The sequence below is a fragment of the Microtus oregoni genome, unplaced genomic scaffold (assembly GCF_018167655.1).
Source record: "Microtus oregoni isolate MIOR12 unplaced genomic scaffold, Mior012 000091F_ref0000469, whole genome shotgun sequence".
Lineage (NCBI taxonomy): Eukaryota > Metazoa > Chordata > Mammalia > Rodentia > Cricetidae > Microtus > Microtus oregoni.
Genome location: NW_024544600.1, coordinates 1,183,324 through 1,209,184, shown reverse-complemented (window position 1 = coordinate 1,209,184; position 25,861 = coordinate 1,183,324). Strand labels below are relative to the sequence as shown.

Below are 25,861 nucleotides of genomic sequence, written 5' to 3'. Positions count from 1 at the left end.
GTGTGTGTGTGTGTGTGTGTGTGTGTGTGTGTGTGTGTGTAGGGGCTGTGGCAGGCTGAGGGTCAGAGTAGGGTGGCAGGTTCCCCACTGCTTAAGACATTTTTGCCCCAATAGTGCAAAGCGCAGGAAGCCCTGGCACCCCCTCCCCCGCCCCCTGCCCCAGTCATTCCCCAATGGCTTCCGGGGGGCATCTATGTCCACCCATCCATCCCTGCCGACATGCAGCCCTGAGCCCAGGGCCACTGGTCTGCTCTGTTTCTCCCTTTCCTCCCTTCCCTCCCACTCGTGGGAGGGCCACTTCCTCCCGCCCTCTCTCTCTGCAGAGGAGTGGGCTGTAGCCAAGGGGAGGAGAAGGAGGAGGAGGGCAGCTCACCCAAGGGCAGACCAACAGAGCACTCCTCACCAGAGGGTGGGAGATGGCTCAAGCCAAAGTCCCTGAATTAGAAAAGAAGAGGGGAGCGGGTTCCCAGGGGCAGAGGGGTGGCTGGCCTAAAGAGCTTCAAAAAAAACCGGAGGAGTGCCAACTGCCTCCTCCCCTGGGCCCCTAAGTGCCACTGACAGAAACACTCCCGCTGCACGCCAACCTGCCCTACGTCTGGCTTAGTGCGTCAAGTGGGAGTCAGTACGGAGGGCAAAGGGAGCCCAGAGAACAGACAGGAAATGGAGTCCCACAGGGGCGGAGGTTCTGGGAGACACACGTCCACCCCACCCCCCATGCAGCAGCATCTGGATTGTAGCTAATACTGCAGGATATGAGGAGGGAAGGAGCCTGGGCCACAGTTTTTCCTGTGTGTGGGTGCCAAGGTATAGCAGGAGGGGGACAGGAGGCCCCTGGGGCTGGGCACTTGAAAGGGGAGCTGTGTGGGCAACAGGGCAGGCTGGTGAGGGGCCAGCTGGCATCCAGCGTGAGAGGTAGATGGAACTCAGCGGGCACGAGTGGCAGAGAGCAGAGGAAGTACTGGGGTGCAGTGCCAAAGGGGCACAGGGGTGGGGGCAAGGCAAGGGGGGTGCCAGGACCCTGTTGTGTCACCTCACAGCTCCACAGCTCGAACCAGCAGCCTTGGAGGTCTGCTGGGGGCATCTCTCTGGGGGTCGGAAGGGCAGCTCTCAAAGTGCATGGGGGTGGGAAGGGGGGGGTCCTTCCCCTTGGGCCAGCCTCAGCTAATAACTTAATATCATCTCTCTATGTCTCTCTCTCTCTCTAACGCTCTCTTTTTTGTCTTTTTTTTTCTTTTCTGTCTAGTTTTTCTTCATTTATATTCTCCCCTCGCTTGGTTTTCCAAAGTGCAGTTAGGGTGACGACCATTTTTAGCCTCCAGGGGAGGAGCCAAACCAAGCCAAGCCGTCCTTTGCACCTAGGACCCAGGTATTAGGGGAAGTAGAGACCTGTGGCCTGAAGGGAAATCTAGGCCAAGGAACTTGGCAGGGCTCTCCTGTGTGTATAGGGGTGAGTGAGGGCATCTGCCCCTATTCCTCATTCCTCCTGACCCTACAATCAGGATGGCTCGTCCCTCTCAGTTCTTCCTCCCTTCCCCTAGTTCCTTAGAGGCTGGGGGGGGGGAGGGTCCCAGAAATTCTAGGACTTAGGTCCCAGTCTCCCACACTGTCTTTCATAGCAAGTTCATTTGTTGCCCTGTCGGAGGGCTGGAGGTTCTGAGGGGGACTGGGCAGTGCAGGGGTGTATGGGAGCTGCAGCTATCCAAGGATGGGAGGAAGGAGAGAAGAGGTGGGGGGGTTCTCCCTCAACCCCCAGCTCTGTCCCTTCTCTCCAGGCTCCTCCCCACCAGCTCCGCACACCCTCTGGCCGCCTGAGGCTTTAGACTTCCTGATCCTCAAAGACCTCGAGGAAGAGTGGGGGAAAGAGTTCGGTGGGGCACTCGACTTTCATGTGGAGGAAGCGGCTGGCGTGGCAGGCCCCGATCATGCGGAGGTCAGTCACCTTCATCAGCAGCTTGGGCCAGAAGTGTGGAATGTTGTGTTTGCGGTGGTTAACGTAGTGCTCAAAGGCCAGCAGGTACGCCTCCTGACTCTTCTCAATCTTGTCCACACACAGCAGGCCGGAGCGGTCTGCAAGGAGGGAAGGCATGAGTGTTGGGGGGGGGGGGGGTTGGGGAAAACACGGGCAAGAACATTCGGGAGGGCATGGAGGGACATTGAGGCCGGGAGGCTGGGCGAGATCGGGGAAGAAAACAGGACTGGGCAGGAGTGGCTCACGCCTTTACCCCAGCGCTTGGGAGGCAGAGGCAGGCGGATCTCTGAGTTCGAGGCCAGCCTGGTCTACAGAGGGAGTTCCAGGACAGCCAGAACTACAAAACCCTGTCTCAGAAAGAAAAAAAATAATAAAAAAATAAATAAATAAAAAGGGGCTGAAGAGATGGCTCAGTGGTTAAGAGCCCTGGCTGGCTGTTCTTCCAAAGGACCTGGATTTAATTCCCAGCACCCAAATGGAAACTCACAACTGTCTGTAACTCCAAGATCTGACAGCCTCACACAGACATACACATGTGTGCAAAACACCAGTGCATATAAAATAAAAATAAATAAATTATAAAAAAAAATAGCACTGAGGGACATGGGTCCATGAGCAGCCACCTAGCAGAAAGAGGTGACTGGGGCTCAAGGAGGGGCACTAGGGTATGAAGCGATCCATAAGGAGGACAGAGAAACAGAGAGATGGCATGGGAAGAGAGGAAAACTGGAGACAAGAGGAGGAACAGGCGCACAGAGTAGGCTGGAGGGCAAAGGCAATAAATAGTCTGGAGATCAAACATAGGAGCAAAAAAAATTAATTAAAAAAATAAAATAACAGAGCATGGACTCGGGGTCAGAGGATGGATTGGGTTACAGAGAAGGAGCAGGAGTGTAGAGATAAGAGTGCCAATGCAAGATTAACGAAGGGGGCAAGCAAGAAGCCTAGGGTGGAGATAAACTCTAGAGCCCCTGAGAATTTCTGGGACCTCCCAGCCGTGGCCAGATACCTGTTGACATCAGCAGCACAGCCTGTAGCAGAGCCACTTCCGTGTCATCCAGGTTAAAGGCAGAGAGTGACTTGCCCAGTTCAAAGATGGCGTCAGAGACTACACCCAGGCCGCCATTCTTGAGCTGCTCCCGCTTAACCGCCATCTCCCCACTCAGGGTCAGGGTGTCGCTCTCAGGGTCATAGCGGACAGCTGCCCGCAGGGACATGATCTCCATGCAGCACCCCTTCAGGAGGATGATCTGGTCTTCGCAAGGCAGCTGTGGAACAGCAGGACCACAGACTGCTCAGTACAGCCTCCCTATGCCCCACAATCCCCCCCCCCACCTCTTTGCTGGGCCACGCCCACCTATGCACTACTGCACTTAAGCCTCACAGGTATTCCTAAAAGTGAGGTCCCATCATTCTCCCAGTCCTCTTCAAAACACTGAAGCACAGGGCACCCAGGTGACTTGGCCAAGGTCCCACAGCTAGTACAGAAGCCTATTTCCAGTCAGTGCTACGCAGAATGAAGCGATGAGTCATGCTGCCTGGAGGTAAAATGGTCACTCTAGGAGCGTGTGTGCGTGTGTGTGTGTGTGTGTGTGTGTGTGTGTGTATACGCAAGCACATACACTCACATGCTAAATCACTGTTAGTCTGCTACAGGAATCAAACCCTCAGTCCAGAGCCCATCAGAGGACTCCCCAGTGAGACTGTGTGACCTGGGAGTGACTCTGGGTTCCCTCTAGCAAGTCCCTCCTTCCGTTTGCTGCTCACCTCGGAGAACATGGGCAGTTTTTTGGCAAAGTCCACCACACGGGTGATGGCCGGGGTGATGATCTTGGTAAACTCGCTGAAGGCCTCTAGGTCTACCTTGTCTCCATCCGGCATGGAGACAATGGGTGACTGGCCAATGTCATCCGGCTAGAGGGAGAGAGGAGGGTCAGCTGGGGCTGCAGACCCCTTGCAATCCCTCACTGAGACTCCCTGTCCACCAGGGGGAGCTCCAAGGCAGCTTGGGGGGAAAGTCCCAGCCTTGACTGTGTTCCAGCCCTCAAGGTTTCTTTCAACTTTGGGGAAGAGGACAGTCCAGAGCGAGCATTTCAGATTTGCCAATACTAATAATAGTGAGAATATTAGTTAATAAATTGTAATAAAAACACAGCCATAATGGCTGACAACATGACACCTGGCTGTACATGTACCTATTCTACAGAGTTCCTTTTAGTCCTCACCACAAATGTATATGGAAGGCAGAGTCACCAGCACTTCACAGACAAAAGCCAGCAGAGCTAAGTAGTATGACCAGAGTCACACAACCGGTCGTTTACAAACACATCTGCGTGGCTTTGGGGAAATTATCTTCGTGTATTTTCCATCCCTTAGCATACTGTATCGGGGAACCAGGCCCCAGTAGTTCATCTCCTTCCAGTCTAACCATCCACTTGGCAGTCACCTCGCTGAGGGTTCAACACAATGCCTAGAGCCCTGTAAGTGCCCCCAAATACTGCTGTGTTGATTTAAGTCCTCAGCCCCCGTGGGTTAGCTCTGCCTTGGAATTCAGAAGAAGAAAAAGCCCTGGTTGTCATGGAGCGCCCCACTGGATGGGACAGACAGGCTCCAGAGAGCAAAGGCACGTTACAGGCGCAGAAAATGCGAACTGCCGAACGGTATGGAGCGCCAAGGAGCACCAGCCGCCGGGAGAGGCAAGCCTCTGCGCTCTCACTGCGCATGCTTTCTTACCAGGAATTTTCGCCTCTGCTTCCAATGGCTACCCTGGGCATTGGTGCTGCGATGGGCCTCCGTCGCAACATGGATCAGATCCCACTCTTCAGGGGTGGGCTCTGGTCTCTGCTGCAGTGATCGGATCATCTCCTCCTTTCGCCTCCGCTCCCGGTTCTGCTCGATCAGCTTGCGTTTGGCCACCCGCTTCGAATCATCTAGAACCACTGTGGACAGACAAAAGACACTTTGCACGGCAATCCCCCACGGTGCTCAGAAATTGCTTGTCCAAGTACAAAGGTCAAGTGACTTCCCAAATCACTTAGCAATAAGGTGGCACAATACAAGCCATGCTTGATCACTGGGACCAAGTCAACTCTAAGTAGGCTGGCCCAAGGGATAACATGTCTTGGTCTGAGCTATGGAGTAAGGAGTTGCTAGCTGACCCTGCTACCCAACCCACAGTTGAGAAAAACGGCCTGCAGGAACCCTACTAGGTTGGGTGCTTAGAAATTTTTACTCAACAGCTCCCTCTCTAAGGTCTTCAAAAGGCAAGATGCATCAAGCCTACATTTCATTTCCTTTGGGATGAGGGCACCAGATCCCAAATCTGAGATTAAGACTTTACAATCTTACAACCTGACCTGGACTTGCTGTGGGAGTTCCTTCAGCCAATAGCCTTTAAGAGGCGGGCTACCGGCTGAAGAAGCTCCAACAGCGCCTGCGGACTGGCTATCAGTCCGCCCTGAAGGTTCCCAGGATCCACCCACCACCCTTGCGCTCAGCCCCACCACAGCTGCCTGACTCCACTGCCCCAAGGGTGCCTCTTACAGTCCATGGCCATGCCCACAGCGATGCACTTCTTAAAGCGGCACAGCTGGCACTGGTTCCGGGTGATCTTGTCGATGACGCAGCAGCTGTCATACTTGCAGGAGTAGGTGGGATGGAGGTTCTTCTGGATTGTGCGGCGAAAAAAGCCCTAGGGTGGGGGCATATGGGGCAGGGTCTCACCGTTGTGACTTCCTCTCCGGAGCCAACCACAGAGTTCACTGAGTAGGGGTGGGGCCAGGGAAGCAAGTGTCTCCTGGCACCCACTTTAGGGTGACTATTGCTGGGTCCTACCAGGCCAAAGGATCTGAGAAATACAGGCCCTTCCCTCAGGCTGCAGAGGGACGAGGAATGTCTGTGGCGGCAGAACAATGAGTGGGGTAGGCAGCGGTAGGCCTGGGCTGGTGTGGGTGCTATGAGACCTTGGAAGGCTACTTTAAATCATTTTAAAATCTGTATCATATATATTTTCAAGACAGAGTCTCCTGTACCCTAGGCTGGTCTCAAACTCACTGCGGAGCCAAGTATGACCTTGAACTTCTGAGCTCTGGAGTGCCACCACAGCTGGTGTGTGTGGAGTTCAGCTGGAACCCAGGGTTTGTGCCTACCGAGCAAGCACTCAACCCGAAGAGCTACACTGCCAGTCCTAGGGAGTCCAATTAATAGCTTGCCTGGTTTGTTTAATGACTCTAAAAGCAATGCTGACCCCAAAAGCATCCTCATGTACAATATTTTGCCTGTTGTCTGTGCAGATGGGATTTATGAAATAGGAAGATCAATATTCAAGAAAATGCACCGACTGGGAACATTAATAGCTTTTCATTTTTTTCCAATTTGTTGCTTTAGTCTTTGTTTTAAATGAAAAAAACCTGAAGAATCAGAATGATGGCAACATAAAGTGCTGATTCCCGTTGATCCTTACCATGTGATGTACCCTTGGCATGTATGTGCCTTTCATGCATGTTATATTTAATTTCGATGCCACGATTGGGCCTTCTGTGGAAGACATTAAGATCTGAGAGTCCAGGGGCTGGAGAGATAGCTTAGCAGTTAAGAGCACTGGCTGCTCTTCCAGAGGCCCCGGATTCAACTCCCAGCACCCACATGGCAGCTCACAACTGTCTGTAACTCCAGTTTCAGGGGATCTGACACCCTCACACCAATGCACATAAAGTTAAATAAATTATTATTTTTAAGATTTATTTATTTATTATGTATATAGCATTCTGCCTGCATGTATGCTTGCAGACCAGAAGAGGGCACCAGATTTCATCATAGATGGTTGTGAGCCACCATGTGGTTGCTGGGAATTGAACTCAGGACCTCTGGAAGAGCAGCCAGTGCTCTTAACCTCTGAGCCATCTCTCCAGCCCCCAATAAATTAATTTTAAAAAAAAATAAAAGGTCTGAGAGTCCAGACCTAGAGTGAATTAAAATCACAGAACCAAGATACACCCTCCTAGGCATCAGTATGGACCTACAAAACCAACTCTAGACGTGGAGATAGGGCACCTCTGTCTTTGGAGGATGTTCCCCTGGAACCCAGTTGTCCTTGGAGCTAAGGATCCTTGTTCTCGGCTTTGTTGCTACTATTATTTCCTGGAATACTGCTTTGAAACTTAGAATCTCAACTGGTTTTGGTTTGGTTGACAGTAGGAGAGAGAATCTTTAAGTTTCTGCATTGTGTGTGAATGCCTTTGTGTGTTAGTTTGAAGGAGAGTCTTGTTTTGTTTTCCTAGACAGGGTCTCTCTGTGTAGCCCTGGCCTTGAACTCTGTAGACCAGGCTGGCCTTAAATTCAGAGATCCATCTGACTCTGCCTCTCAAGTGCTGGGATTAAAGGTATGTGCCACCACCACTGGCTGGCCACCTTGAGAGATATGTAGCCCAGGCTAGCCTCAAACCCACTATTTAGTTAAGGAGGGCCTTGAACTTTTGATTATTTTGCTTCCGTCTTCTGAATATGGGACTATAGGCATGCACCACCATGCCTGGTTTCACTTACTTTTAAGTGATCTCTTTCTAGAAAGACCTGTATTTGCAGAAGGTCCTGGAAAAGCCATACAAGTTGAAAAGGATTGAATCTAATAGGCTTTTCCAAGTCTGTGGCCTCTGACCCTCTGCTAAAAAGAACCTTTGGTTGTCTTTTCCTCAAGGTCCCTAACATGACCCTTCAGCACGGGTTCTCACCTTTTCAGGTACACTGGGATCACCTGGGACACTTGGTAACAGCAGATTCCTGGGCTTCACCACAATAACGTTTGGACTAAGTAGGGGGCAGATGCAGCTTGGGAATCTGTATTATAGCTAGCGCTATAGGTGGCCCAGGAGTCACACACCCCTGTGTGTGTGTGCGCACGCATGCATGTGTGTGTGTGTGTGTGTGTGTGTGTGTGTACGTGTATATGTGCACGTACATGCAGAGGCCAGAGGTCAACACCTACGGTCCTCTTCAATCATTCTCCACCCTTTTGATCTCCTTTTGCAATTGTTCTCCCTAGAGAACTTTCTGGCCAGCTAGACTGGCTAGCCAGCAGCCCCAAAGATCTTCCTGTTGGCCTCACAGTTTTGGATTGCAGGCAGACACGCTGCACTCTTGGTTTCTGATGTGGAGCTGGGACCTGAACTCACACCCTCATGCTCAGGCAGCAAACGCTTTCCCCACAGGGCCATCTCGCCGGACCTCTAGGATCCATATTTTGAAAGACAGTAGTTCCTGTTTGTAGATTGCTTCTTTGGTGGACTGCTAGTAGCTTGAGGGTAGGGTACATACTGACATACTGTATCCCTTAGCCTTTTTTTTTTTTCTTTTTGTTCTTTTTGTTCTCACTGTGTAGTCCTGGCTGGTCTGGAATTCACTACGTAGATCAGGTTGGCTTCAGCTCATAGGCATCAGCTAGCCTGTGCCTCCAGGGCACTGGAGTTAAAGGCATGTGCTACTGTGCTACAAAAGACAGCGTCTGACTATATAGATGAGGCTAACCCATAACCCACTATATATCGATATATCTAGATCTATATATATCTCCATATCTCAAGGTAAATTCATAATCTCCATGCCTCAGTTTCCGAACTGCTGGAATTACAGGTGTGCAGTACCACAGTACCACTCTTGGATTCTCGCCCCTCATTCCTAGCACTCTGCAAGGGTGGAAGGTGCCACGCTAACTGCAGGGTGGGAGGAGCCACGCTAACTGCAGGATGGGAGGAGTCACACTGACTGCAGGGTGGGAGGAGCCACACTGACTGCAGGGTGGGAGGAGCCACACTGACTGTAGGGTGGGAGGAGCCACACTGACTGCAAGGTGGGAGGAGCCACACTGACTGCAGGGTGGGAGGAGCCACACTATTTTAGAGACTCTCACAGTCATAACTCTTACCTCTCCCATACTTTTCTTTTTTCAGTTTTTCAAGATAGGGTTGCTCTGTGTAACATTCCTGGCTGTCCAGGAACTAGCTCTGTAGACCAGGCTGGCCTCGAACTCATTGAGATTCACCCATCTCTGCCTTCAAGTGCTGGGATTAAAGGCGTGTGCTACCATCTCTGCCATACTCCTTTTCATCCCTCTACAGTTATGTAAAGCGGTACCAGGTGAATTATCTGATTTAATTTGCTTATTAACTCTATGACAAAGGCAGTATAATATCCCCATTTTATAAATAAAGAAACTGAGGTTTGAGAGGTTAAGCATATGAAAGGATTATGAATGAACAAATGAATGAATGAATGAATGCATGGGAAGAGAAAGGATATGACAGGTAGGCTCTAGGGTCCAGGTTCACAGAGACTGTCATGGTATGACAGGTAGGCTCTAGGGTCCATGTTCACAGAGACTGACTGTCATGCCAGGTGTGGAGACTCACAGGGGTTGGGCAATGGGGAAGGGACAGGAGATGGCTCGTCCATACCTTGCAGCCCTCACAAGTGATACAGCGGTAGTGATAACCGGTCGCCTTGTCCCCACACACGACACACTGCTCGTCTTTGTCCAGGTAACTAGGGATATACCCTGGGAAGGGGGAAAGGGTGGAGGCAGTGGGCATGGTGCGGAGCCCGGTGGAGGAACTTTACTGTACCCACCCAACTTTGCCTTCCTCCTTTTTCTCCTAGGCCAACTTCACTGAAGGGTTCTTTATCTCAAAGCAGAAAGGAAAAGTCCTGGAGACATAGAGGGGGACGGAGGGGTAGGACTGTCCATCTCTTTCCCTTCAAACACTCAGAGTCTTCACTCTTTAGACTGCCCATTCAGTGCCCCCCCCTTCCATGTATTCATTTATTCTTGAGCCTGGGTCTTACTATGTGGCCCAGGCTGGTTTTGAACCCCTGGGTTCAGGTTATCCTGCTATGTCAGTATCCCAAACAGCTGTAACTGCAGGTGGGCGCCACCGCACTTGGCCTGGCTAGGGCTTTTTGTTGTTGTTGTTACATCTAAGTATGGGGAGTTGAGAGAAGAAACACCCCACCTTAGGAGAACAGACACCCTAAGGCTGGTAGAACTTTCAAGGAGGAGGTTATGGGAGGGTGAAAGGGCCCCTCCTGATCTAATTTCTCCTTAAAGGCCAAGATATGTTTTGAATCACCATTCTCACCCCCATACACACCCAACCCATGTTCTGGAAGCTGTTCCCTCTAGACAGAGGGGGTCCAGGCTCAGCCTTGGAGGAAGCAAGTGTGCTCTGCAGGGGTGAGGTCAGGGAGAGGGACATGTGCAGCCAGGCTCACCTGACATGCTGTTCTGCAGGGGTGAGGGCAGGGAGAGGGGCATGTATAGCCAGGCTCACCTGACATGCTGGTTTTCAGGGAACATTGGCCGTTCTTTCTTTTCCGCTTTCCATCTGGTGACCTGGCACTGCATGGGGCAAAGTGGGAAGAATCACACAGTGGCCTTGGGCCAATCCCTTCTCATTTAAGAGGCTTCCACAACCCCCCATGCCTGGCTCCCTCTGTCTTAGGTCTTTAGTCCACCTCCCACCCCTACATCAGCTGACAAAGGTTAGGAGGGTCTAGCTATCTGGTAGCTGCATGGGAGAGATAAGGGGCTTAAATGGGGCCCAAACCATGTTTAGGGCCCCGGCACAAGACAAGTATTGCTATGAGACTCCAAAATACACACACGCCTCACATATACAAGCAACGTTCTAAAGCCCACCCCCAACACACACATACACATTTCCCCCACAGTCTAGAGGACATTCGCATAGTTAAGCCTTAAATATATGCCAAATATGCTGAAATGCTCTTTGGAGTATTCTTGAAGCTATGTAACCTTTACAGAGTATATATCTGCAATATGACACCCACGCACACGAATAACTATGCAGCCTTCAGGATAAACCCAAGTATGGCAATAAGCTTTAGGATCTACAAATTCGTGCGATTTTCAGGGCATCCTCTAATGTATTAAATGACTTGTAGGAGGTGCCCGTGTGTTACAGAACCCCCTGGACAGGCACCTGTTTGTGCCACCTCTCTCTCCCATGTGAACATGTGTCTTAATCACTAGGTCATGTACACACGCTGAATAACCCATGCTGACGGCAAATATTAGGTCACCCTGTTCACGGCCTCTATGTAACAAATCGGAAAACTGAGGTGCCATTTGTGCCCTGTGATGCCAAGCACTGGAACCAGTCAGGAACAGGACCCTGGGCTGCTCCATGCAAGGTATTATTAGCAACTGTCAGCCACAGCACATATATGTTGCCAGGTTTTCCACATATGTGTTATGTAACTTCAGCACACACAGGTTACATAAGCCTCTACGCATGCAAGGATTGTATAACCTTCCACACCCACCCTGTGTGTGACTTGTTGCAGGGCCCCACCTCCTACGGCCTGACACAGCTCCCAACACACTGACACAGTGACCTTGGCCAGGGTCACGGTCACGGACAGCCTTGGGCTTCACCCCCCCCCCTCGGGGATTACCCCTCTCTGGCTCTGACTGGGCTGGAAGGTCAGGCTTGCCTCCTGCCTTGTGTGTAAGAGTGTGTGAGTGCAGGCGAACTCAGGCCACTTAGATCCCAGTCGAACTGGTGGCTTTGGCTGTCACCAGACTGAGCCTCTGGTGCAGTTCCACACGCTGCCACAAGGTGGCACATAGCCATGGGGGAGGGGAGGGCTAGGAGCCGAGGTGCCTCCGTTCTGAGGGACTAGGATTCTCATTTCTACTTTTTTTTTTTTTTTTTTACAAGATCTTAGAGCAGGCTCGCCCAGAAGCCTGGGCAGGGAAACAAAGCAGATGCAAGTGACAGCTACATGGTGACAGTCTGTCTCATAGTCTGAGCATGGACCAAGGGCTTTGGGGAACGGGGCTCACCCCACCTACACAACCACGAACTCCATCCACTATTTCTGCCCCTCCAAAGAACCAGTCTTGAACACAAGGGCTTTGCCTGGCCAAGTTTCCGGCCTTCTGGCTTAGGACCCGATCTCCTAGACAACGGCTAGCTACACTGCTCCCCAGAGCACCCCACCCCCACTATTTCCCTGGCCATACGCACAGGCTGTACCAGCTCTGGGGATATCATGCCAAATGGGACAGAGCCCTGTGCCACTTGGAGCGGACCGGGAAGGCACGGACCCTCTGAACTGATCTAGGGCAGTGCCGAGAGGTAACCCGTCTGAAGTCGTGTGTACAAGGTGACGCCTCCTCCACGTGTGAGTAAAACTTTCATGGTTGACACGTACTTCCACTTCCTGGGAGGAGCACCATCGCAGGACCCGCCTTGGACCATGAACAGGGAAGAGTGTGTGGGGTTTCCAATAGATTCCAAAAATAAGTGTGGGCTGTGACCAACAGTTATTGGTGCCTGTACCCGGAAATGTTATGTTACATGCACCATGGCTTGTGGACGAGCATGCTTGCTTGTGGTCAGACAGTGAATGGACTGGACGGAAGAAGAAAATGTTAGGGCCATGGAGATCACACACGTGCAAGTGAGGGCAATAACGGAGAGGGAAGGATGGGGGCCTTTGAGACTACCCGGCACTACCAAAGAAGGGACCACATGTCTGTTGCCTGTAATGATTCTGTTTCTTATCACTTCCTCCTGCAAAGTAAGCACCTCTCAAGCCAAGCGCCTAATGTCCCTGAGACACATGAACATGCCCTCAGTCCCTGGACGAAGGCAGGCAGCAGGCCCACTGGCCTCATGTACATCTTCAGGGAGATTTAAAGGAGACCAGCTCTCTTAAGCCCAGAGAGCTCTCCGAGTCTGATGCTATGAGTAGGTACTACCAAGATGCCGTCCATTACCTGCTCTCCTCTGGGTCCGACCCACACTCCACCTTGCTTGGCTTCTGTTCCATTCACTTCAATTCCATCCAGGATGCCCTCCAGCACGCCAAGAGACTGGGGTGGGCACACTGCCCCCCCCCTGCAACGCCCACAGGCCACCCACCCCCCGCCTCCCAGGCCCTAGGGCACAGCACCCATGGTACCCGCCTCAGTACTCAGCCTTTCACACCATGCCCTGCGCCCCAAAGGGGTGAGGGGAGTGGTGGGAGGGGCCAGGGAGTGGCAGGTGGGAGAGCTAGGGGCAAGCCGGGTTGGTGAATGGTACTGGGTTAGGATCTGGGAGGTCTTCAGTGTCTTGTCGTTCCTGGAGATGTCTGTGGAGAGAAGGGAGAGGCAGGGGTAAGAAGCTGCCATAGGGGTGGGTCAGTGAGCAACCGTTAGTGGAAATATTCAGTAGCTTCCTGGGGCCTGTAGCAAAATGGCAGTGGGCATGGAGGGAAGGTACAGGAATAGGACCGGAATAACCTTATATCACAGGGACAGGAGAGCTACAACACAGGCCCCAGACACAGGGAGGGATGAAGGGAAAGAATGAGGTCATCTATGCAGCAGGTAACAAGTCTCAATACTCACATTCAAACAAATGCCTGGCCTTTTATGAGTGCCTATTAAATATCAACTATTGTTACCTCCCTTTACCCAAGATTTCTTAGCATCTGTCAGTGTTACAGGGCAAGAGGGATCAGAGACAAGTAGCTCGCGGCACAGGCATGGGGAGGGGTTCCCACAAAGGCAGGGTGGGGCAGAGGCATAGCATATAGGGATGATGAATGTTCACACTAGTGTCTTTTGGGGGCGGGGCAATTCTGGGTGGTCCCAGGGCCTTCTGTACGCTAGGCCAGTCCTCTGCCTCTGGTTTAGGTCCCTAGCCCCAAGCTGGTGTCTTAAAGGAGCTAGACAACAAAAATGAACGAGAACGGACTCTCTCCGCTTCCAGTACATGAACAAAATCCCAACTCTTACCCCTCCAAGATATTATTTGTTTGTTTGTTTCTGAGACAAGGTTTTTCTGTCTCAAAGCCTGTCCTGGAGCTAGCTCTTGTAGACCAGGCTGGCCTAGAATTCACAAAGATCCGCTTACCTCTGCCTCCCGAGTGCTGGGATTAAAGGCACGGGCCACCACCACACAGCTATTATTATTTTTTTGAGACCAGGTTTCACAATGTAGCTCTAGCTAGCCTGGAACTCACGATGTATATCAGATTGTCCTAGAACTTACAGAAATTCATCTGTCTCTGCTTCTGGACGGCTGGGAGTAAGAGTGTGCCTCACCATGCCTGACCCCTTTAAGAAAGGTTTTTAAATCTCTCAAACCAAGTTCCAAATCCCAGTGTCCAGTTAAGGATGAGGACGAGCTGATTTAGCCGATCGATTGCCGTTCACCAGGATGGGAGAAGGAAGGAAAGTGATTTTTGCTGGTGTTGACTGGGCAGATATGATTGCCTTCTGAAGGGGGCTCGAGAACTGTGCAGAAGGAAGAGGCAGGCATGTCTTCCCAGCACTTGGGAGCTACAGAGGCAGGAGGATTAGAAATTCAATGTTGGCTGGGCAGTGGTGGCACACACTTTTAATCCCAGCACTCAGGAAGCAGAGGCAGGTGGATCTCAGTGAGTCTGAGGCCAGCCTGGTCTACAGAGGGAGTTTCAAGAAGTTTCAGGATAGCCAGGGCTACACATTGAGAAACCATGTCTTGGGACGGGGTGAGGGGAAGTTCTAGGTTATCTTCAGCCACATAGTTTGAGTGCCAGAAACCCTGTCCTTAAAAAAAATTTTTTGCCCCCAGATGGAGCCAGGTTTGCTAATGTCTGCCTATAGTTCTAGTATTCAGGAAGCTGAGGCAGGCAGACAGTCACAAATCCAAGACAAGTCTGGGCTATACAGTGAACTCTATATCAAAAACAAAATAGCATAACATTAAAAAATAAAGTAAAACGAACTTTCCAGGTAGGGAAACCGAGTCTCAGTAGGCTTGGCAAGTCCCTCAAGTTCACGCGGCGAAGAAGCAGGAAGCTCAGGGATGGCTCTAGCCTTAGTCTGCTGCTTGGAGCCAGGATAGTGCCAGAGCAGGCGCCCACCTCCAGTTCCTCTGAGCTGCCCACTGTGACTCTGGCTGCAGGCCTGTGGTATCCTGTCCGCATGTGCACAGACAGGTGCGGGCATATGGGAGGGGGACAACTTCATCACCTGGCTGCTGCACCAGAGACCTTGCCTTAGGCCCCCGCCCCACCCCCATGAGCTGATAAGGAGTTGGGGTGAGAGGAGGGGGCAGAGATAAAGCAGAGCACTGGGCAGGGGCAGGGCAGCAGGACAGGCTCTCTGCACCCAGGCAAGCCCCTGGGGTGGGGAAAATAGGACCACAGAAGAGGGGGCCATACTGTCTCTGACACCCCCCCCCGCGACCAGGACTGGGCACTGGGGACTGGACAGGAATCTGGGGGGTGATGAGTGGGGAGACTTAGCCCAGGGAGCCATCAAGAAAGTGGGTCAAGTTTTTCTTGGCTTGTGGAGAAATTCCTGTTATAAATTTATAATGGCGTAGCCAGCCCTAAGGGGTGGAGGTGGGGGAGGAAGAGAAGTGGGCGGGGATGCCCATGGCTGGGCACTGGAGCCTACGGCTTTTAGCTAGAACAGAGGGGCAACAGCAAGGAGCTGGACAAGAGAGGCTAGTTTGTTCCCGTTGCTGTCTGGGCCCAGCAAGGCTTCATTCAGTCTGTCTGTCTGCCTGCCTGAATCTCTTTTTCTCTTTCTTTCTCTCTCTCTTTGGGTCTGGGTGTCTCCCTCTCCATCCCCCCACCCCCGCCCCGACTGTGCCTCGGTGCTTGGCACACCCTGGCTGCGGTGTTGCCCCCGCCTGTCTCCTGCCCGCCTGGCACCCTGCCACCACTTGTTTACAGAAGCTGGAAAAATCCACTCGCCAGCCGGAGGCCCAAGCGCCCCCAGGGAAGGGAGGAGGCAGACCCAGGAGTGGGCAAGCAGAGAGGGGGCAGCCCTGGGGAACAGGCCTTGGGGGCAGGCAAAGAAGGCCAGGGTGTGTAGGAATGGGTATTAGCAGCTGTGGGCAGGGCCTGACAGGGAACCTCAGCAGGAACCAGTGGCATGGGAAGCTCCTGCCTCAGGCCAGAGCTCTGGAGGTGCCCTTCCCCCCCAGCATCCCACCGCTACCAGTTGCTACAAGGCAGACGTGGGGCAGTGCCAACCTAAGTTACCCTGTTTATTTCCCCTCTCTCCTCCCTGGCCCAGCCTTAACTCCAAGTGTGTCTGGGCACTGCCAAGGGCTTGCACTGCACGTGCCCACAGTGGGAGGGGCAGGGTCCTTGTCTGTCTCACCTCTGTGCTGAGCTGAATGTGCCCTGGTGCCAGGTGGTGTAGCCCAGGTTATGGCTATCCCCTGGCAGTGGAAGAAGGTGTCAAGGTGCCATCCTCACTTCTTAGAGCATTTTTGCCTGGCACCTATCAAGAGTCTAGAACCCCTGGGGACACCTGATAAACCTCTCCAAGGACGCCTATGGGCCTCTATGGATACCCAGAGCCCAGGCAGAGGCCCGGCATGCAGGAAGGCACCAATTACATGAGCTGCAGGCAGGAAAAGGTTAGTGGGGAAGGGGTATTATGTCAAGGATAACCATCCTGAAGGTCAGCCTCTCTTCCCTCTTCCTGGAGTACAGCTTAATACCCTCCAGCTCCTACCTAGCACGTTCTTTGCAGCGGGGAGGGAAAGGGGTTCAGACCCAAAGACAGAGGGGGTGAAGCAACGGGGTTCAGGCATTTATTTGGACAGCAGGACAGGAAGACCCACCTGTCCATTAGCCTGGCCACCCACTCCTTCTTGGTCCGATAAGAGCTGTTGGGTGGCAGCATGGGCAAGTTGCCCATAGAGGGGAAGCATTTCATTAAGCCTAAGTGATTCTGCAATGGGGGGACAGGGACAAGCCAATGCGGCATCCATAGGCACTACGCCAGGTTCCCACTGCCGCCTTTCCTACTCCGCAGTTCTGTGGATCCCTGGGATCCGCCCAAAGGAGGCCTGAGACTGCTAGCAGGGACTCTGCCCCTAGCCGGCTAGCAGCAAGTAGTATGCACGCAGCTTCTGAGTCTCTGTACTGGGCTATGGCTCTTCCTTTCTGGGGCCCCTGAACTTTGCCCTTAATGCTTTGAAGAAAGCTCAGCCATCCTTGTCAAACACACACGCACGCACGCACATACACACACAGACGGACATGTGCCCGCACGCACACACACACACACACACACACAGAGGCAATGAGGAGCTGTAAAGGGGAGAAAAGGGAGGAAGAGACAGGTAATGGGAATGATGGGGAAAAAGGGAAAGAAAAATACAAAGAGAAGAACAAAGAGATGAGGCAGAGATGTGGGTAGAGCTAGGGGTTTCAAGGAAGTAGGGGGGAAAGGAAGAAGGGAGCAATGAGGACGGGAGAGGAAGGGGTGAGATGGGCAGGGCAGATAAAGGGAGAGGTAGATGAAAGAGAGAGACAAAAGGAGAAAGGAAAGTAACAAAGAAAAATGGGTGGGGGGTGCTTCTGCCCTGCCTAAGTCCCACCCCATGGAAGCTGGGGGAGGGGGGACAGAAATGGTTTCCACGGTGACAGCTGGTTCTTGGTGGCCTGGCATGTGGGCTATTAATAGTGCTGTGGGTAGGTTCACACCGCCCTCTCCCCTTCCCCTCTGCTTGCTACTAGGATGAGGGGGGAACCCCCTACCCCAACTCCCAGTCATCCTGCATACCTGTCCTGATCCCACACTATGGAATCATCAAGGGTAATGTGGAGAGGCCAGGGCAGCCACTGTAGCCCAAACACACACGGGCATGCACAGGCAAACAGGTATCTGTGTGCAGACGTGCCCGGTGCCAACGTGGGTTCCCACAAGTAACGCCGACCTAAGACTGGCTCGGGGTATCTATGGCCATTGGGGACCTGTGGTGGCAACATATACCCTATGTTTCAGGACAGATGCCTCCCTAGGACTGGGGCCTCTCCTTCCCCTTCCCCGGCCCCTACCCTGCTCTGTTCTCAGGTATGGATTGGGCAGGATTGCCCCACCCAATTTTCTGCTATCCCAGTGCCAGGAAAGAATGAAGGCGGGAAGGCCGGGACTATTTGGCAGGTGTTTCTGTGGCAGAGAAGTACACACAGACTTAGGCGCAGTTTATAGGTGTGGGGGTAGGGACCAAGAGAGGCAGCACCTCTGGGTGGGATCTTGCTTGAGCACTCTGGAACTTAAGAGCAGTGACCTGGCCTTCTGATTTCCTAGCTACTGTGGGCCTTAAAACTAGGGATGGGAGATTAGTTGGGGGATGTGCACTACGAGGAGGGGGAGACTGGTTGCTTAAACAAAGGATCCTCCCTGTCCGTCCCCCACCACCACCACCACAAAGACTATAACAGGAAATCTCCCCCCTGCAGGTCAAAGACAGAAAGACATAAACAGTAGCCCTGTCTTGGGCCAGATGCCCAGTATTGACATCAAAGACTGTGCTCCCAACCCACTCCCCATCGCCTTGCCCACTTGCTTCTCTCTCTTCCCCCAGTCCAGGCTAATTCCATAAAGCATCCAGGGTGCTAGGTCTAGAGGTCACCTCTCTGGCTATGCCCAGCCTCCACACTTAGTGATGGTTGGCTATACACCCAGTCCTCACAGAATTTCAGGTCCTCTTTCCCAAGTCCCTTCAGAAAAACCAGCAAGAATTCTGTCACCAGAAAGGCAGAATTAGGACCGCCCCCCCCCAAACAAAAACAAAACAAACAAACAAACAAAAAAACCCTGGGCATAGTGTATTCTCCCCACCCCACCCCCAGTAGAGGGGTAATTGGAGCTGGGAGCTGGGGCAGCTGAATGCTGGAGGCATGAATGTCATGGGGCCAAGGCGCTAGCAGCAGATGGCATCATGGGCACAAGGCTCGGGGGTACTCCCTCAACACTCCCCTCTTGGAAGGCAGAAGTTGTTTGGCAGCTACATCACCTGGGAAGGGAAGGAATGGTAGAGGGGAAAGAAAGACAGGATGTTCTCCTGGGCACCCCAGGGAGGCAAGAGCTAGCCCCCACCCAGTCAGAACTGGCAGAGGCAGAGGGAGGGAGGCAGAGAGGGGGGCGACACAGATAGAGGGGGAGGGCGGAGGGAAAGAATAGAAAAGGAAGGAAGGAGAGAATGGAAGGGAAGGGAGGGAGGGAGGGAGAGAGAGAGAGAGAGAGAAAAGAGGGGGGAGAGAGAGAGAGACCGAGAACAGAGCAAATGCAGCTGAGTCTCAGGCACACACATGGACACGTGCAGACTCACACATTCAGCCCGCATGCGCAGAACTACAGGGCTCCAGTACCCGTTCCAGGAGATATTCAGAGCCCTACCCAGCCCACACATGCACAAAACACTCTCACATGGATGCATGCACAACACACCCACTCACTGATGTGTATGGAAATGCTGAGAGTCCCCAAAGCTTGTCCCCTCCTCCTTCCCATGCCTGCTAAAAGAGAAAATGAAACAGGCAACCAGGGCTTCGGAGCCAGAAGTCCATTGCTTCCTTACAAGAGGAAGGGGAGGAGGAGGAAGAGAAGGTGGGTGGCTGCTTGGCCCAAACGGCCACTCTTTGCCACTCCTGAGTGGGTGTGGCTGTGCCTCTGGCATTAACCTGTAAATCCTGACTCCCTTCTTCAGATCAAAAGCCCACCACCAAAGCAAAGGAGCAGGACAGTATTTCCGGGTACAATAATATCCATTTTGTCTCCCTGTCTACCTGTGAACTTCTGACCCCGCTGAACAAACAGGAAGAAGGACCCTATTGGTATCCCTCTCTTGCCTGTCAGGCAAAAGGACATGACACGTGTCCCACTGCAGGAGATCCACAGATGTCTCAGTGAGAGACGGAACTGTCTCTGGTTCCTGGTGGCACGTGCATCCTCAGCCTGGTATGTGCCAGGCTGGGGAGGAGAGAAGAATCCACAGGAACAGCTTACCATGCCAGGCGGCACTACCCGAACAAGCTACCATCTTGCCTTATGCGTCTTGTCTTTTTTTTTTTTTCCCTGCAGTATTAGGGATCAAACTTAGAATCTCATGTATGCCAGAAAGTGTTCTGCTACCGAGCTATAACCCTACGCCCAATATTATATTCTTAACCCTTAACCTAAGTGGGTAATATATAATAAAAAGCCAGGCCCCAAGTTATACAACTGGTGAATGGCAAAAACCCAGCCCCTAACTCCCAGCCAGTATTCTTTCCACACACCACACCTGCCTCCCCTCAAGAGGCTCCAAAGTTCCCTAAGCGCCACCACAGCCAGCAGCCATGAGAACTGGAATTGAGACTGTCTCTCACACCAAAGGCTCCAAGTCCCTCCACTATGACTGGGCCCATTCATTGTCCTTACTTCACCTTGAAGAGCAGGGGCTTGAGGGAAAGAGGATCCTGATTCTTAGAGTCACAGCCAAGTAAGGGACACCAATACAGACCCAGGCTCTCCGGGTGCTATGTGTTGGTCCTTCCCTAACATCTCAGTTTCCTCCCTGCCACCACCTCTTACTAATGGGCACTGTGTGCCAGGGAAATCTGGCATCCGTGAGCCAGGACTGTCCTGGTAGGTAGCTGGGATGATGGTACCCAAAGGAGGAGGAAGGGCGCTGCCCCCTTCCTGAGTTCCTAGGCTTGTGGCAATAACACTGCTTTTGCTCATGCATGTGTTTCTCTCTCTCTCTCTCTCTCTCTCTCTCTCTCTCTCCAACAAGTCTCAACACTCAGACTTGTCCCAAGAGAGATGTAGTGACACCCAAGCATTCATGCATGTGCCTTTAGCTGAGGAGGTGTGTCCCAGGTTGAGATGCCAAAGGCTCCTTTTAAATTAAAAGACAAGGGGGGCTGGAGAGATGGCTCAGAGGTTAAGAGCATTGCCTGCTCTTCCAAAGGTCCTGAGTTCAATTCCCAGCAACCACATGGTGGCTCACAACCATCTGAAATGAGGTCTGGTGCCCTCTTCTGGCCTGTAGACATACACACAGATAGAATATTGTATACATAATAAATAAATAAATATTTTAAAAAATTAAAAGACAAGGGTTAGAAGGGGCTCTTAGTTCTTGTTAGATCAAACACCTGCAAGCAAAAGGTGCTATATGAACAGTGAGGAGGCTGGACATGCATTGCTTCCCCACTCACTTCCATCCCCATTCCTGTAATGTCTGGGAGACCCAAATTGCTACTACAGTTCTACCAGAAATCCCAGGGTCTCCGGGCATGAACTGGGTGCATTTGGGGGGGATGGGGTGACACAAGTTCACTATGTGTCCACGGCTGGCTTCAGACTCCTGCTCTTCCTTTGTCAGGCTTTCCAGCCAGTTCTAGGAGTCAAAACTTGTGCTATTTGCTATATCTCACTATGAACTGGGCACCTTTAAAGCATTGTATATGTGCCTGTCTGTTTGAGATAATGTCTCACATAGCTCAGGCTGGCCTCTCTCGAGGTGGACGTGAACGGCCTTGATCCTCCTGCCTCAGTTTCCCAAACATTATTTTTTGAGATAGGGTTTCTCTGTGTAGCTTTGGCTGCCCTGGAACTCACTCTGTAGATCAGGCTGGCCTTGAACTCAGAGATCCACCTGTCTATGCCTCCAAGTGCTGGGATTAAAGGCATACGCCACTATCATCCCGCTCGCATTTAATATATATATATATATATATATATATTTTTTTTTTTTTGGTTTTTTTCGAGACAGGGTTTCTCTGTGGCTTTGGAGCCTGTCCTGGAACTAGCTCTGTAGACCAGGCTGGTCTCGAACTCACAGAGATCCGCCTGTCTCTGACTCCCGAGTGCTGGGATTAAAGGCGTGCGCCACCATCGCCCAGCCTGCATTTAATATATTTTAACAACTATAAATGTCAAAAGCTAAATGAGATAGATATTATTATCTCTAGTTTATAGATAAGTCAAAAAGGAAATTTAAGTCCTCTCAAGGTTACACAAATTAGCGGGAGACATTTAGGATTCAAACCCAAGCAGTTGAACTCCAAAGCAAACAACAAAATCCCGCTTTTAACCATAGTAACGTGGGACCTGGAATATGACCTGGTAGAACAATGTTCTTCCCTCTGGCTACGTATCCCCTGTGACAAACCTCAATTTATCTTTTAGTTGACGTCTATGAGTACTGTATGATGGACTCATTACTAGTATGTTCTCATCCAAGCAGGCCAAGGCTAGAGGGAGCGTAGCCAGGCATGCTTGCCCCTGCCCCCAGGCTTTGGGTCTCTGGTGCCAGTAGTCCCTGTTCAAATTCCCTCCTTGAAAGAGTCACCCTTTCTGTCCCCACATGTGGGTTATAGCCCGCTCCCCAAACTGGCACAGTCTAAACAGCTGTACCCTCAGAACCAAGGCTGAAGCTAAGATACAGCTGTTGGGACATCTCTGAGGTGGGTCTCAGCTGCCAGGGGTGTGGAGAAAGGCCATCATGAGTCCTAATGTGGACCCAACTGGGTCCTGCCAACTCCTGTCACTGCACGGGTGGAGGGGGGCATGGTTTTCCCGCCTGGGTCAGTTAGGGGAGGAGTCTCCTCCTTGTCTCCTTAAAGAGTTGCAGCCTGAACCTGCGGTGACCCCTCTGAAGTGGTGTTCCCTAGCTGGGCCTGCCAGCTTGAGGGGTCAACAGAGGCTGTAGCCTACTCCCCTCCCTTTCCCCATTCCCAGCCCCAATACTTGCTGGCCAGCCACAGCTGCAGCATTAAGGAAGCGCAGGATGTCCTGAGCAGCCAGCTGAGTACCCCCCCCCCCAACCTCCTGCTGACCCCAGAGGCAGGCTGGGCGGGCCAGAGAGTCCGAATTTGAGTATTAACTGGAAAAATATGAAGAATGTTGCTGCCAGCTCTGAGAAAGAGGCCGTGGCAGAAAGGGAGACAAGCACAGGGGGAGAGAGAGAGAGAGAGTTTGTTACAGACTGGCAGAGTCACAAGGAGAGAGTCAGACACCCCAAGACAGCAACAGAAAGACAGACAAGACTGAGTTAGAGAGAAATTCCACGTCAAAAATACACCTCACTCAAACAGACACTGGCCAGCATAAGCCTCCTTCTCTGGAGGAAAGCTTCCAAGTTTGGACAGGAGGGCCAGAGGTGAGAAAAGGGGCAGATTCACAGTGGGAGGCAGGCACTCAGCTGGGGACAACTAAGGGTCCCCAGGAAAGGCCCAGCCAAATAACTCCTAGCAGGGGCGGCCAGGTCCCCACTGGTTTAAAGGCTAAGGATGAGAGAAGGCCAGAAAGCCACTCCCAATTCTTCCCCAGACACCCCTCCCCCAGCAACCAGGACAATCCCAGCTGTTAGAAGTCACTGGACACTGCTGCAGGCCCATGACTCGGCCCTCTGGAACCCCCCTTGTACCCACTTTGCTCTTGTTTCTCTGTCCCTCTAAAAGCTGGGTTGGGGGGGGGGGAGCCCATTGCTACACAGTGGCTGAGCCTAGAAGATAGAAAGGAGTCAGAGAGAATAGTCTGAGATTGTGTGCATTTAAGTGCCTTCCTGTCCCGCTACAATGTGTCTGTCTGCGTGGGTTATCTGGACACTGCCAGGTGGGACCGGTAACTGCAAACCAGAGCCCTGTGCGTGGCCCCTGCACCTGCGAAACGAGGTGTAAAGGAGTGCACCTGTGCCCGAAGTTCCCACAGTCAATCAATTAACACGTGTTTACAGAGCACACACTGTGCTAGGCTCTGGGTGGGATCCAGGGCTCTTCTAGAGATTCTCCCATGTCTCAAGGAGCTTGCCGTCTAGTAACTGGGTGGTATGACAACCGACAGTAACGAGACCATATATGCATGCTTTGCACCATCATGCAGAAAAGTCCTTCTATACAGACGAATTTGATTTTCTCGGTAGCAGAGGTTTTATTGTCTACAGAACCTCGGCTCCACAGATGAATCCAGGGAAATACTTGTTGCTAGGTTGTGTACACATGTATTGATGTGTAGTTGTGTTTTCTGTTTGACTGACTGACAGTGACTGTCATGGCAAGCAATGATGACTGCATGACTGCGCACATGTGAGCGCATGTGTGTGTGCTCGTGAGTGACAGGGTCTTTTGTAACTGCGTGGCAGTGTGCAATTGTTATGTATGCAGGCACGCATGCACGCATGCATGCCTGAGATAGTGACAGCGACTCCTCCTTGCCCCTGTGTGTGACAGCATCTCCCTGTGACCCTATGCATGGGTATGTGCACAGGCTGTCTCTCTGCTCTTGGTCTCCCGTGGGTGTGTCCAACCCCTCTGAGCTCCACCAGGCAGCAGCAGCCTCCTCTTCCCTTCTCCCCATGTGGGTGTGTCCAGCAGCTCCTGTCCTTGAATCTGCCTGGGTGTCCCTGGGTGTGCAAGTGGTTGTCTGTGTGGGCATATCTGTGTCTGCATGTCACCTTTGCCTCCCCCTTCATCTTGGACAATGGCCCCCTTTATCCCCTCCCCCTCCTGGGTCCAGAGCCAGCATTCAGGGGCAGGCTCCCATTTCTCTGGCTCTCCTTCTGTGCGTCGCCCCCCCCCCCCCCGCCCCCCGCCCCGCGCTCCGGTCCCTGAAATGGGTGGCTCTCTCCATTGCCTTTGACATCTTCCCAGGCCTTCCTTTCACACTGGACAAGGGAGGGCCCTACGCAGAAAAGGGGCACCAGAGACACGTTGCAAAGGGAGGGAAACACAGGGAGAGCATGCACACACACACACACACATGCACACGCACACTCACACACAACACGGGTCCATTCCTTCCTCTCTTCCCCACCATAGGCCAGCAATTCTCCTAATCATCCAGGGACCATCGAGTACACCCCCACTACTACAGGCTCACATTCCCCCCACCCCACCCCACCCGCCGCGTTTTTGCAATTAGGAGTGTTGCAACCAGAAAGCCATGCTCAACTGGGAAGGCAGAGAGGGGAGGGGGACTTCTCTCTCCCTCAGCCCATGCAAGCCCCCCCACCCTGCCGCACCCACATTACCCTCAGTAGCTGGAGGCAGCTTTGCAAAGGCCGTTCGGCCTCTTTGGCTTGGGGGGGGGGGGGGGCACGACAGGCTTCTGGCACACCGTAAACAAACCGCGGCGCGGCGGGCGGGGGAGCCTCGGCAGGCAGCGGGGCCCAGCCCGGGAATGCGCAGCAGACCGGCCGGACAGAGGCCGGGCGGGCCCTCGAAGGGGAGGCCCAGACGCCATCTCCACGGGCGAACCCCGGGGCCCACCGACCACTTAACAGCACCTCCCTTCCCCAGGGCGTAAGTGGCTAGCTCTCCAGCCGTGACAGGGTCACCCGGGTGCCCGGAAAGGCAGAGGTCGGCGGCGGGAACCCCCTGGGCGCCCCCAGCCCGCCTACGAGCTGGCCGAAGACCCGCGGCTTTGCATAATCAATCGCGATGCATTTGCATATTAATGCCCCCTCGCTCCCTCCTCCTTACCTTGGCTTGGCGCGCTGAACCGAGTTGGGCAACGACGCGGGGGTCTCAGCGCCCCGTGCCGGGGGCGTCCATGGGGGGCCGGTGGGGCCCGGGCCGCCCGCCTCCAGCGCCGGGGTGTGAGTGCGAGTGAGCGCGGGGGGGGGCGGGGGGCGAGTGTGGCGGCCCCGCGGCTCCTCCGGCAGAGGCGGCGGCCGCTCTGGCTCCTCCCTCCCCCGCCCCGCTCCGGCTGGGGCTCCGGCTCCGCGCGCCCGGCCGGCTCACGGCTGCTCCCTGCAGGCCGCCTCGCAGCCGCCGGCCCCCGCCCCTCGTCCCCCGCCGCGCCCCGGGACCCCGGCCGGCCGCCCCCCTGTCACTCTCGAACGCCTTGACCCCTACCAAGCTCAGACTCGCTCACCTCCCGCTCTGAGGCTCCGTCGAGGAGCGAAGCTCGGTGACACATTTTGAGAAAGATGTCATTTTGTTAAAAAAAAAAAAAAAAAGCTTTCGCTCACTGGGAGAATTGGGGGTTTTCTGGTTTGAACCCCGGGGTAGAGGGGAAGTTTCGGGGAGCTCTCTGTACCTTATAAAGCTTGGAGAAAGTCCAGATACCAAACGCTAGGGGTAGTTTGTTTCAGAGTT

The 25,861-nt window shown here is 53.0% G+C and overlaps 1 protein-coding gene across 1 annotated transcript; it reads right to left on the bottom strand.

Annotated features, from left to right (window-relative positions):
• Positions 1-150: 150 nt before the first annotated feature.
• Positions 151-25,536, bottom strand: LOC121442313 (thyroid hormone receptor alpha). The gene is made up of 9 exons (XM_041643805.1): positions 25,244-25,536; positions 12,768-13,123; positions 10,291-10,358; positions 9,418-9,518; positions 5,513-5,660; positions 4,703-4,908; positions 3,737-3,883; positions 2,979-3,237; positions 151-2,067 (listed from the first exon to the last, which is right to left on the bottom strand). Exons 2-9 carry the CDS (start codon positions 12,818-12,820, stop codon positions 1,817-1,819), a joined length of 1,233 nt encoding a protein of 410 aa, XP_041499739.1. The 5' UTR covers positions 12,821-13,123; positions 25,244-25,536; the 3' UTR covers positions 151-1,816.
• Between the last annotated feature and the right edge of the window lie 325 nt (positions 25,537-25,861).